This window comes from Acinonyx jubatus, chromosome D4, assembly GCF_027475565.1.
Source record: "Acinonyx jubatus isolate Ajub_Pintada_27869175 chromosome D4, VMU_Ajub_asm_v1.0, whole genome shotgun sequence".
Taxonomy (NCBI): Eukaryota; Metazoa; Chordata; class Mammalia; order Carnivora; family Felidae; genus Acinonyx; species Acinonyx jubatus.
In genome coordinates this window covers 55036584-55050588 of record NC_069391.1, presented here as the reverse complement: position 1 = coordinate 55050588, position 14005 = coordinate 55036584, and the positions used below count along the sequence as shown (strand labels likewise).

At 35.9% G+C, this 14005-nt stretch overlaps 1 protein-coding gene across 13 annotated transcripts in view; it reads right to left on the bottom strand.

Moving 5' to 3' along the window:
* MPDZ (multiple PDZ domain crumbs cell polarity complex component) overlaps positions 1-14005 on the bottom strand; it is a 160382-nt gene that overhangs the window by 100592 nt on the left and 45785 nt on the right. For all 13 annotated transcript variants that reach the window (XM_027047126.2, XM_027047131.2, XM_027047127.2 and 10 more), the window contains exons 4-9: positions 7809-8018; positions 7044-7183; positions 6203-6416; positions 5352-5480; positions 2717-2923; positions 215-329 (exon numbers count right to left, since the gene is read on the bottom strand). In XM_027047126.2, coding sequence (XP_026902927.1) covers positions 215-329; positions 2717-2923; positions 5352-5480; positions 6203-6416; positions 7044-7183; positions 7809-8018 — 1015 coding nt within the window. The remainder of the gene's footprint in view (positions 1-214; positions 330-2716; positions 2924-5351; positions 5481-6202; positions 6417-7043; positions 7184-7808; positions 8019-14005) is intronic.

Sequence of the window (14005 nt, the reverse complement as noted above, 5' to 3'; positions counted from 1 at the left end):
AACCAACAGAAACTTAGGCTAGAAAATATGACAATGATTTTGTCTGTCAAATACAGTATCCGAGTTTCCTACACTGAATTATTCCTAAGGAAGTTTTCAATCAGTTTATCCAACAATCTGAAAATACATAATAATGTTGATTCAATGTTTCATAAGACAAAGAAAAGATATGAGAGGCAATTCTCAGGTAGAAAAAAAAAGTGTTTAAAACTACCTAATTTCTTATCTCCAATGTAACCAGCAATGGTAATTCCTAGTCCTTGGACATTTTTAGTGAGTTCTACATCAAATGTCTCACTTTCTTCACTTTTCTGAGTAGAAGCATCAACCTAAAATAAAATTGGTAAACAAATAGAGCAATTAGACATGTAAACAAACAAGATAAACTCAAAAAGCAACAACCTTTATTTAAGAATAATACAATGTAATTAGATGGCAAATAACTCTGCTAGAGAATTATAGCAGGGACTACTCCTTCAATGTTGACAACATGAACTGTCCATTACATTTTTACTCAAAAGGAATGTCAGCAGTAAGGGTGAACACCCCCTTATCAGAGAAATACATAATTATTTGTGTGTAAATCAAATAGTCTGTTATTAACAAATTCTATTTTTAGGGATGGTTTATATTCATTTCCACAATTGAAAGAACTCATATTTTGAATTCAGGTCAACAAGTTCAAATCCAGTTTTGCCACTGAACTTTTCTAAGCATCGCTTGGCTCAACTGTCTATCAGGAATAAGAATAATAAGCCCAGCTAACATTTACTGAGCGGTTTCTATGTAACAGACACTTGACTTGTCTTAGTTAATTTACTCCTTAGAACAAGCCTATGAGGTTAGGTACAATTGATAAATTCTTCTCTGGGGAAACTGAGGAACATAAACCTTACCAAAGACAAGCAGCAAGCAATCTGGTAGAGGCAGAATTCAAATGCAGATAAGCTGGCTGCAAAACCAAGGCTCTTAAAATGCCTTGCAGCATGTAAAATCCTTGGGAGAATGTAGGAGCCACAGTGTCCACTAAGTTGTTGCTGCTATGATCTTAAGTTGATAGTTGATTCTAGTACCATGAATATGAGTTAATCTATCTTCCAGGTATTTTATTAATAGACTGAAGATTATTTTGAAAGCCAGGGAAATGCAACAAAGCTATTTAAAATTGTTACTGTATTTGTTTTATAAATTCAGACTTTAACATAAAAAGCTCTTTGTAAGAAAAGTATGCCTTTCTGCATTGATCTTCGTTCCTGAAATGACAGCTGAAAGCAAGTTTCTCTAACATGTGGAGTTGTTATTAATTATATATTGGACTGAAGGGCATGGTTTTCTGAATTAAGCACTGGTGGACTAGAGTGGTAAGTCACCAACAAGCTACTGGCATTACATACTTATGTGGTTCCAGCAGAGTCCCCAGAGAATCCTACAAAGATCGTAACAGAACGAAGGTTATGGGTTCGAATGCCCATACACGTTGCAGTGAGCTGGTAATAGTTTTGATTTTCTTTAAGCAAACTCTGTATCTCACTGATAGTCCATCTAAATGAGATAAAATTTTATAGTAAAGTTTGATTTATTTTTTTCATTGCACATAATTATCTGTGCAAACTTAGCAAAAGTTTAAAGTTTAGATAATTACAAGAAAATGACAGGATGAAATCTGCTTCAATTGAAACAAATGTGTTTTCTATTTTTAATAAGACTTATGCGAGTGCTATTTTAGAGGGTGGCAATTTGACTATCGAATGGTTTTAAAAGGGGCACAAGCTTCAGAAATGATGATATGCACAGAATAGATATTTTTCTAAGCTTTCAATTACATCAAGTGGTTTTCGGTATTGCATTCATTTATATATTGCTGAATAAAATGTTTTGTTTACCACAAAAGAATGTGATTTAAATACTTTCATACACAAGCTTTCTTTCTTTACTTCTTTCTCTCTGCAAAAAATAGCAACTAACTCAATCCTAAAAACAACAGAATCATGGAAATTTCAAGTGTTCTAATAAAGTTTTAAAGGGCTTGTGGAGGAGGTTAGGATATTAAAAAAAGAATCTGTAGCAACTAATTAGAAAAAACTTTAACAGGAAAAAAAAATCATTGATGTTTTTAGATCTACCAGAAAGGAATGTAGCACTTGCATTTGCTATCAAGCTTATCTAGAAATTGGGTGTAATTATTTTCTCAAATATTTAAGAGATTTGGGGATAAAATTATTTTGTTGATACTCCCACCCCTACTCCTCCCCACATCTAAAGTCACTAAAAGGAAAGCTGTTGAAGGAGAATGACTGGAACTCCTAGCTCACCTAACTAGAGTCTTCTAGTTAAGAGATAGATAGAATTAAACATTTTAGTTATCAGTAGCAAATAATTATTTAAAATTTAGTCCATTATTTCAAAAGATTATCCTCATAAATGTGCTGCTTAGAGAAAGCACACAAAACATTTCTGTAAACATTTCATGTAACATTACATTTCATGTAAACATTTACTATGTAAAACAGTAATCTAGAATTTTTTAAAGAAACCTATTTTTCATCTGTTACACATTATTCCTAATTAATAAGGTATTAGTGCTGAAACACAGTTACACTTGAATTTACATTCTTTAGCACTAACATGTGAATATCATTAAGACTAGTTTCTAAACATCACCATCATCTAAATGCTAGTGCCTGCGACTTTCCTCCTAATGTTTCCACCTACTTACCCGCATTTCTGGCGTAGATGGGGATGAGGAAAGGGTGATGCCCACAGAGGCAGGTGCTGCTGCTTCTTCTATGGCACCTCTTGCAATCACCAGTTTGACCCTATTTCCACACTGCCTGAGCACTTGTGCTACTTGCTCGCTGCTCATTCCTGCCAGATCAGTGTCACCAATCTTTAGAATGTGGTCTCCACTGCATAATCGCCCATGCTGAATAAAGAGATCGGTTAATCAGGATATTGATTTTTTTAAATTTTCTTAAGTTTATTTATTTATATTGAGAGAGGGAGGGAGGAGGGAGAGAGGGAGAGAGAGAGAGAGAGAGAGGGGGAGAGAGAGAGAGAGAGAGAGAGAGAGAGAAAACACAAGCTGGGGAGAGGCAGAGAGAAAGAGAAACAGAATCCCAAGCAGGCTCAGTGCCGTCAGCGCAGAGCCCAATGAGGGGCTTCAACTCACAAACCATGAGATCATGACCTGAGCAGAGATCAAGAGTCAGAGGCTTAACTGACTGTGCCAACCAGGCCCCCAGGATATTAATATTTTAATTTCATCAGAGAGATCCCAAACGAGGGAAAGAGAATAATGTAAAAATAGCAGTCATGTGAATTACCAATCATGGAATATTAAACATGTGGTTGTTATTTTAACTGCCTTTTGAAGCATCTTAATGTTATTCAATGTGATATAAGTAACTGAAATTCACAAATATTCCCTAAACCAATAGTTGATAAGAGCTTATCACTTCGATGTCTACCCACCAGATGCAAGAAAATATGAAGCCTTTTGAAAATTTTTTGAGAAACAGAAAAAGAAGAAAATGCCACTAAGCAAAGATGAAGCCCAAGTCACTATGCAAATACATATTACTCAAAAAATATAGTACAGAACACAAGAAAGCACTGAATTAATACTACAATTTTTTGTCTTGTGTTTTCAATTAAAAATATCCCTAAAAAAATCATGTGCAGATGAAATCCTTATGAGATGAAAATTTAGATGGATAAGGGGAGTAAAAAAAGCAGACTTATTATCTCCATACTAGAACTTTCTTCTATGACAGCATCATCCAGTATGGCAGTAACTAGTGACATGTGGTTACAGAGTACTTGAAATGTGGCTAGTCCAACTGAAAAGCTGAATTTGTCATTTTATTTAATTTTAATTAAATTAAATTAATTTAATTAAATTAATTTAATTAATTAATTAATTAATTTAAATTTGAGTTTTACAAGTAGCAAGTAGCTACATGTGGCTATACTATTGGACGGGGCAATTCTACACTGAAGATAAAGCTTAATTTACTGCAAGCCAGTCACCTAGGGAAATTTCATTCAATACTGTACATGCTGGCTAAGAGCTAAAAGGAAGAAAATATGCACATTATTGTGTTACTGCTAATACTTCCACTGATACAGCTGCCATTAAACAAGCCTTGTATATATGAATATGAGAAATATCTGATGAATTGCCTTCCTAGTTTAAGTTCAAATACACATGGAAAAACAAACAAATTTATAAACAAAATGTTATAACAACAGCAAAAGTTTCTGACACTAGAAATTCTCAAATTAAAATATAAGTCAGGGGTGCCTGGGTGGCTCAGTTGGTTGAGCATCCGACTTCAGCTCAGGTCATGATCTCACGGTTCGTGAGTTTGAGCCCCGCATCAGGCTCTGTGCTGATGGCTCGGAGCCTGGAGCCTGCTTCAGATTCTATGTCATCCTCTCTCTCTGCCCCTCCGCCACTCATACTCTGACTCTCTCTCAAAAATAAACATTAAAAAAATTTTTTTAAATATATAAATCATAATAACTTTCCATTTTTTCTCTCATATATTCCAGCAATGTCACATAGCATAAACGGCAATGCTTTTTAACCAACTACTCCGAGAGATTAAAAATAGGCTGTGCTTTTACAAAGAAGACACAAGTGACCCATCACTAAAGGGACAAGTTGAATCTTGTTTTTTTTCTCTCAGTAATAAAGTATTCTTCTTTCCATAATACCTTGTGGCTATACAGCAGCTAACTAGGTTTATAAATAGGATACAGGATTGTAAAATAAAAGGTAGCTACCTCTACAAGGATCAAAACCATAACCTGGACTTTAATCTGTGGTTCTACAAGAGTCTTAAGATCACTGCCTAAAACTGTAACTTAAGATCAATGTCCCTTTTCAAAAGTATTTCTCCCAAATCTAAGAAAACACTTTAGAAAATGCCCAGCAAAACAGAAGATTCTCATTCAGCTTCTTTGACATTATGTAAAGCCAAAGTTTCTTCTAACACAAAATATAAATGATGAAGGCATAGGGGTGCCTGGGTGGCTCCATTACTTACGTGTCTGGCTCTCGGTTTCAGCTAAGGTGATGATCTCACACTGTGAGTCCACACTGGGCTCCATTGCTGGCAGTGTGGAAACTGCTTGGGATTCTTTCTCCCCCAATCTCTCTCTGCCCCTCCCCCACTCAATGTCTGTTATCTTAGAATGAATGAATGAATGAATGAAAAAATAAATAAATACAATTTGATAAAATTGTAAAAAAATTTTTTTATATTTTTTTATATATATTTTTTAATATTTTTTTTAATAAATACAATTTGATAAAATGGCATAAGAGACCTGTTGGAATAGCTTACCTGGTCAGCTACTCCTCCAGGTAGAATGGTTTTTACTATCACACCAGTTGCTTTTCCTCCGACAATGCCAAACCCTAGTCCAGACCCATCATTCACCAATTCAATAGTTTCTACATGCTGCCAGTGAACCTGAAAACAAAACTCCTGTATGAATTTGAAAAAAAAAAATCTGCGGAAACTAAAAGTTCTATTACAGTTGAGATTTCTGTGAATATTATTTTGTGATTAATATTAAATAACGGAGTTCAGACATAATAATAAGCCCGAACAATGTCCCTTTTATTTAGTATACTTCCCTTTCAACACATTGTAACTGCTACTGATATAATCATTCTTGAAATTATCAATACATCTTTATAGTGACCGCATTTAATCAGTTGAAGATAGGCACTGATTTGCAAGATCCTTTCTAGAACTTCTAAAAAAAGGAAAAGATCAAGGAGAAATCATCACCTGCTAAGATTATCTTCTGTAAAATCTTGACTCAGAGAATTTCAAATTACAAGATTCCCTTGAAGTCACTGACAGCTACCACTAACAGTATAATTCTGTAATTTACAAAGCAAAATCAAGACTGTATCTGCCTACAGATAGAGTCTGATTTGTTGAAGAAATAATTTTTTTTTTTTTGAGGAATGCAGTCAGTCAACTGAAAGAATCACACAAAGAAAGGTTAAAGTTGATTTAGAAGACATAGACTTAAATAAAAACTTTCCAAGCTAGGGAGAGATAAAAGCATAAAATGGGAAAAACTCACGAACTACATAGGACCTACACAAAGACAGGTCTATAGACAACCAACAAGAATGGAAAAATATGTTCTGTCCCTTTTAAAAATCTTACGGACTCACCGGGTTAGAGTGAGCGGAAACTGTGCTGGCCGCAGATGGAGAACGGGAAACTATGGGGCTGATGAGCTGAGGCAATGAGCCTCTGGCAATAACTAGCTGGACATTATCTTTGGCTTTCTGCAGGATGCTGATAGCCTGCTGATGTGTAATTGTCTGATCAAGTGCCTGTCCATTGATGGCAAGGATCTGATCAGTTTCCTTCAATCTTCCATCTCTAGCAAGAAGGAGAAAAGGGGTAAAAGATACCTGACAGCTCTCAAGAAAAGGAAAGCTTCTTTGGCATATATTCTCAGGTTATTTTTAATCCAGTTTTCTAATGTCCACACTTTTTAAGCTTTTCCCTACAATTTTACTTTCAAAAATATAAGTTTTGGCTCCAGCCGGTCCATCCTTAATCAACCCTTCCCATTTAAAAGCCACCTTTACAGCTACTCACTCAACTTATACGTTTTATCTTAGATATTCCTATTTACTAACAAATAAAAGCAAAGGTGTATACATTTAGTTGTTGCTTTGAGTATATTACTAAAAATGTAATTCAAGCAACCATGGGTCATTTGTATATTTTTCTACATAGTAACCTTTAAACTAATCAAAAAGAGCCGTTTTAATAACAATGAGAATAATGTTCTGCTTAAATTTTCCTTTTCTTCCTAAAAAGTGATTATGACTGTATTTAAAAGATATTCTCCCTTAAAATAACTTGCTTACCATAGCAGTGTTAAAGAATTCTAGCAACTGGTTAATAACAGATTGTTTCTGTTTTAATTCATTTTTGTTTCTCTATATTCTACCTTCTGAATGTGGTATCAAACACAGAGAAGATACCATGAGACCTCACCTGTGAGCTACGCTGCCCTCTTGAATCTCCTGCACGAATATTCCCAGTTCTCCCCGGTTTTCACTCCTAAGTCCCACAACACTAAAACCAAGGCCCCCACATGGAGGTTTGAGGAGCTCAAAAACTTCTACATGGCGACCCTGTTCAGGAAACAAAGCAAGAAATCAAATTAAAAGTCAATCACTCTATTCAGTTATTTTATTAATGGTATTACTTTGTTTAAAAAAAATAACAGAGGGGCGCCTGGGTGGCTCAGTCGGTTAAGCGTCCGACTTCGGCTCAGGTCATGATCTCACGGTCCGTGAGTTCGAGCCCCGCATCGGGCTCTGTGCTGACAGCTCAGAGCCTGGAGCCTGTTCCAGATTCTGTGTCTCCCTCTCTCTGACCCTCCCCTGTTCATGCTCTGTCTCTCTCTGTCTCAAAAATAAATAAACATTAAAACAAAAATTTTAAAAAAATAACAGAAATTTCAAAGAATTTTCTCAGATAACTTTTATCACTCATCACCTACAATGAGACATTTTATTTTGACCCTGAAGAATAAAAAAATAAAGAAAAATGAAATAGAAAAATCTCTGAACCATCCAAACTGACGCAAAATCCACTTTTTTTCCATTTCAATTTTTTCAAATGTTATGTCTTCATAAATACATTTAATAATATGTTTATATCTATATAATGTTAATATAAACAAGCATATTCTTCCAATTATCCAGGACCTGACTGCACTGTTCTATCATAACTAACAGGAAGAAATGTTCTTACCTGGGCCATATTTTTGATTAGTTGATCAAAGTCATCACAAGCAGGTTTTCCATTGATGTGTGGAGTACCAGATCCTGTAAATGCTTCCAGATTCCCATTATTTGAGGATGATAAAAATAAATCATTTTGCAGAGTAGGAATTACAGCTGGGCTGAGATGTGGAATGTGGGCATATTCAACATTTGAAATTGCCGAAGTTGCAATGTTTACCTAGGAGCAATAAGGAGATTATTAACAATTTTGACATTCCATAAACTATTTCATAGGAAACATCCCAAGAGGATAATAATGAAGTTACATATATAATTTCGGTATTGTACCCTTTCAATCAGCAACTCTATTTCAAGAAATTAATTTCAAGCGCAAAATGAGAATAATACACAAAGATGTGTGTAAAAGGAAGCTCAATGCAGTATTGTTTATTAGATGGGACAATTTTTAAAAACTACTTCCAGTGTTGAAGGTATCATTACAACACACACACACACACACACACACACACACAATCATACGTTCATATACAAACTTGTGAAAAAGGCTAGTTATCAAACAATGTGCATAGTATGATACAATGTACATTTAAAAAGATGTTTACATTTGTATTAAACATCTGGAAGATTATACACCAACCAATATAACAGTTGTCCCTGAGAGGGGATTCCAGGGCACCATTTACCTTCTACATTCTTGAATTCTATTTAGAACAATGTATGTAGTAATGAATTTGGCCTTTCCCAAAGACAGGTCTGACTTTCATCCTCAGCTCCTAGGAAGTAACCGCCAAACCCGTGGACTTTCCAGAATGATAGGAGGGTCTTCTTGCTCTTCATGGGGGGCTCCAAAGCTACAAGATATCACTCCACACTGACACAAAGTTCAACACATAGGCGATCAATTATGCCTATGAAATGATACCGTAATTAAATGTCTGAACACCGAAATCAGGCAAGGTTCCTGGGTTGGCAATACTCCATGCATACTGGTCGCCTACCGATTTGGGAAAAGAAACGTTTATGGAAGCTTCGGATTTTGAAATCCTCTCAGCCTGTACTATGTCTTCCTTTGGCTAATGTTTTTTACCCATACCCTTTCTTTATAATGGACCATAAGCTTGCGTATAACAGTTTCCAGAAAGTTCTGTAGGACCTTCTACTGAATTATTAAACTTGGAGATGGCCTGAGGAAGATCCAGGACTTTCAGCTCATCTCAGAAATGAGGATGGTCTTTTGTGGATTCTTCCCTCTAACTCCATAGTTAGATCCTAACTCTTTGCTGTTGGTGTCAAGTCTTGAACAGAGGTGGAAGTCTAGAGGACTATGCCCTCAAACCTCACAGTTTGGCTAACTCCAGGTACAATCACATAAGTAACAACAGTGACAAAAAAAGATAATTCCATTTTGGAAAAGCATTCTATAATTACTTGCATATGCCTGTTATAAAGAGCACCAGTTAAGGCTAAATAATCTCCTATTTCTGTAGGGTGTCTCTAATGTAAATTTTTACCCACAATTATTTATCAGAAAGAGTACATCAATAATGCTTTATGGATATGTCTCTGAACTCATCTCTTGCACTGTGTCTCTCACCTGCCAGGCTCCAGCTATACTGACCCCTTCATGGCTCCTCAGACTGCCAACCTGCTCCTTCTATCAGCCACATACATCTTTCTGCAAGTATCAACATGCTTATTTCTTTATTTCATTGAGATGTGCTCAACTTCACCCCAGAGAAGCTCTCCCTGACAATGCTATCCAAGACAGCACCCCATCATTAGGCTCCATGAGCCTACCCTGCCCTGTTTTTCTCCATGGCACTTATTACTACCTGGATGCACCCTGTTGTCATAGACCTTCCATCCCAGCTGGTAGGGACAGATTAGAATGTAGAATTCGCCAGTGGAGGAATTTGAGTATTTTATTCTCTATTATATCCTCATTCTCTAGAAGAGTGCCTTACAGAGTTGACATTCAATACACATTTGCAGAATGTTCATCTTTTTAGGGACCTACTCTGATCTCATCTCCCCAACAACCCAAATATCATTATTTCCATTTTACAGATGACATAGTTACACAAAGTCACATGTCTAATAAGTTGACTGTGACCTAGATTTTTTTTCATCACAGTGTTCCTATGTTTCTATTATACATATCACAAACAGGAGTGCCTGGGTGGCTCAGTTGGTTAAGCGTCCGACTTCGGCTCAGGTCATGATCTCACAGTTCATGGGTTCGAACCCTGCGTCGGGCTCTGTGCTGACAGCTCAGAGCCTGGAGCCTGCTTCGGATTCTGTGTTTCCCTCTCTCTCTGCCCCTTCCCCGCTCACACTGTCTCTCTGTCTCTTAAAAGTAAATAAACATTAAAAAAATTATACATATAGCAAACAGTCATTTGAGGTATCATTTCCAGAAATAAGACATTCGGTAAAGAGTTTACATTGACAGAGCAATCAAAATATTTTACAACACATCACCAATCCATGCCTAAGAGTTTGTTACCTATCGTTAAAATTGAACAGAAGATTCAGTAAGTGAACAAAGTTACCAATAATCCAAACATTATATTGGCTATCTACAATCATGGATTAAAAACCAAAAAAAAGATCAATGTGTTTAGAAGAGGCTTTTAGGAATCTTTCAAATGGTCATTTTACAATATACAGCAGGCATTATCAATTAATATTTTTTTCAAATGCAAGATCCTTATGCCAAACCTGATTTTTTTTAATCCTCAACCATGGCAACTTCAATAGAGTCTGCCAGCAGAAGATACACCGCTCAGGTTGAAGCAGATGGCATAATGATTTCTGTGACAGGCTGAGGATCCCACACACCAAGACCTAATGCCTATGGTATGTTTGCACAGGAGAAAAATATTTGGACTTCTCCTACGGTAAGCCAGAATGAACAAATCACATTCCAAGAACAGAGAGTTTATCTATATGAAGTTGACTGGTGAAACAGAAGCTCTGATATAGAAGACCACGTATGAAGATACTCTAAGAGTGAAATTACAGGACCAGAAAAGTACAACACTATGAGAATCATTTAAAAGTACTGAATATCAATTGTTTTCTCCAAATTTGCTAAAGGTTTAACCAATGTCACTAACTGTTCCAAACTCCTCTTGGCCCTTGAAGTCTATGTAAATGTAAGAGCAAGGGTTAAAGAGATCACATATTTAAAAACTATAACCTAATTATATCATTATACAAAAGAGTTATTTTTAAATGTGCAGATTTGCATTCATAGGAGAAAGCACAAACACACCTTTCAACTCTGCTATAACTGTTTAATAAAATGGCTTTCTGAACTATATATAATCTTGAAAAACAGGAATGGATCTTACTTGCCTTGACAGACCTGTTCATAGCAGACACAGCATAAATGTTTAATAAAAAAGCTTGACTCCCATCTTGGTTTATAAATATAAAATAAACAGAAGAAAACACAACTATCTGGTGATTTTTATATACAGATAAACAATCTGTATAATTTATGTAAGTTGCTAGTAAACGAGCAAGAGTCACCAAGTAATTAACTGTTCTCTGTTTAAGTTCTGGCTGAGTATTTCAATCTAAAAGGTCCTTTTGTGTTCTTAGTAAATAGACGGATTAACCTAATTTATGGATTTTAATTAGTGCTAATACCTAAAACATAACTTAAAATGAAGGTTATGTAAATCAGTCAATTGAAAAAGTCGTCAAAGTCTTTGTAAAAAGGCAGGATGAAACACCTCTCAGTTTTTAGAAGTACAGGTGAAGTCCTCTTATAAGATGCAGTCAGAACAGGAATTGGTTGAGTTATCTCAAAATGTCAGACTGAGCAGAAATCATAACAAAGGACAAATACATAACTTGGAAAGCATTTTGATCCAAAGCATGTATGTATTCATTCACAAGTATCTTGATGCATGAGAGGTCCCCACCTTCTTTCCTGCATGAACTGCACTCAAGTAATATGGCATTATTTTTAATTTCAGTCTCTTTAAGATGGAGCAAGAGTTTGGACACCTGAGAAACCATTTCATTAAAAAACCTCGACGTTTAGAAGATCTTTCTTCAGAATGTTACAGTTTGATCACACCCAATAAATTTACCAACAACTGTTTTCTCAATTCATTTACATAGTCTTTCAAGAGAATTTAAGTAAATGTCCATGGAAAAAGTTTTTGCCATAACTTTTATGTTATGTAATGGAATCACATAGTTACAAAAAAAAATTATGACTGGCCAAACAGCTCTAAAAAGGACTCTGACAAATGTACATCTGCCCCCCAGGTGACACTGCACCTTCAGGTGGCACACAGGACATGTCTGAAGAAATAAGTTGTGCTCTGAGCATCAGTCACTATGCCTTCCAGGACTACTGAAAAGCAAGCCACTCATCTGGAGGTGTTGCTAAGAGAGCTGCTCTTCTACAATAGCACGCCAGGAAAATAAACAATTCCCTTTCGTTCTATACATAATTAAGCCCACCCTGTGGGAATAGCTGTATCAGAGTAACCCTTCCACTGAGATCAATTAGAAAATTTATATAAAGAGCTGTGTGTGAGAACAACTCTGAAGGTGTCAAAAAGAAACAACCACTTCTGCCATATTCTATTCATCAGAAGTAAATCAGTAAACCCACCCCACACTCAAAGAGAAGAGATCACACAAAAGCATGAACACCAGATGGCAGGGATTATTGGTGTCCATCCCAGGGGTAGACTACCACAGAGTGTCATAGTAAAACTGCTGAAAGCCAAGACCTAGGGGAGATCTTAAAAGTCACCAGAACAAAAAAGAACCTTATCTTCAGAGAAGAGTAAAACAGACAGCTGACTTTTCAAGTTAATCAATGAAAAACAGAAGACAATAGAATAAAAAAGTACAAAATGACAACAACGAGAAAAGGTCACCTGAGCATTTTCAGAACACCTTCCCTACACACATACTCACACAGTGTTGCTTCAGAACTGTACCAAAGGAATTCACAAGTAAATTCTTAGAATTAATAAAGATCCCTCATGGAATTTCCTTACATTAGCACAAAAGACTGAAGAACACACACACACACAAAAACAAGTTTTAAAAATGTGAGTAGGGGTGTCTGGGTGGCTCAGTCCAGTTGAATGACCGACTCTTGACTTTGGCTCAGGTTATGATCCCAGGTTCGTGGGATCAAGCCCCACACTGGGCTCATACTGAGTGTGGAGTATGCTTGGGATTCTTTCTCTCTCTCCCTCTGCCCTTCTCCCCTGCTCACACAATGTCTGTCTGTCTGTCTCTCTCTCTCTCTCAAATAAAATAAAATAAAATAAAATAAAATAAAATAAAATAAAATAAAATAAAAATAGGGGCTCCTGGGTGGCTCAGTCAGTTAGGCATCCAATTCTGGATTTCAGCTCAGATCATGATCTCATGGTTCATGCTTAGGATTCTTTCTCTCTCATTCTCTCTCTCTCTGCCCCTCCCCAGCTTGTGCACACATACACTCTCTCTCTCAAAATAAATAAATATACTTAAAATAAAATAAATAAATGAAAATAAAAATATGAGTAAATCAATGGTAATATCTTAAAACAATAAATAAAATTTGTGGAGTTTTAAATATAAGTAGAATGAAAGTACATGTCAATTACATAAAAGACACGAGTAGGGTACATGAGGTTGAACTGTACTAAGCTCCTTTCATTTTCCAAGAAGTAGTAAAAGTTCCAATTGAAATAAAATCAAAATAACTTCAGGGTAATATATCTGACAAAGGACTCAGGTCTGGCTTAAAAAAGGAAAACTCAATATTAAAAAAGATCCAAGTAGAAAACGAACAAAGAAAGACATTTCACCAAAAAGTTGTGTGGATGGCAAATGGGAACATAAAATATGTTCAGCATTATTATCCATCCTGGAAATGCAAATTAAAAGCACAAATACTATCACTCTATATCTATCAGAATGACTGAATAAATAATAGCGGTAAAACCAAGTGCTGGTAAGAATGTGGAGAAAATGGATTTCTCCTACATTGCTGGCAGGAATGTGAAATGGTACAGCCCCACTGGCAAAGAGTTAGGCAGTTTCTGAAAAAAAACTAAACATGCATTTACCATACAACATGGCAATTACACCCTTAGGCATTTATTATATAGAAATTAATACTTAACATTCACACAAAAACATGTATGCAATGCTCACAGAAGCTTTATCTACAAG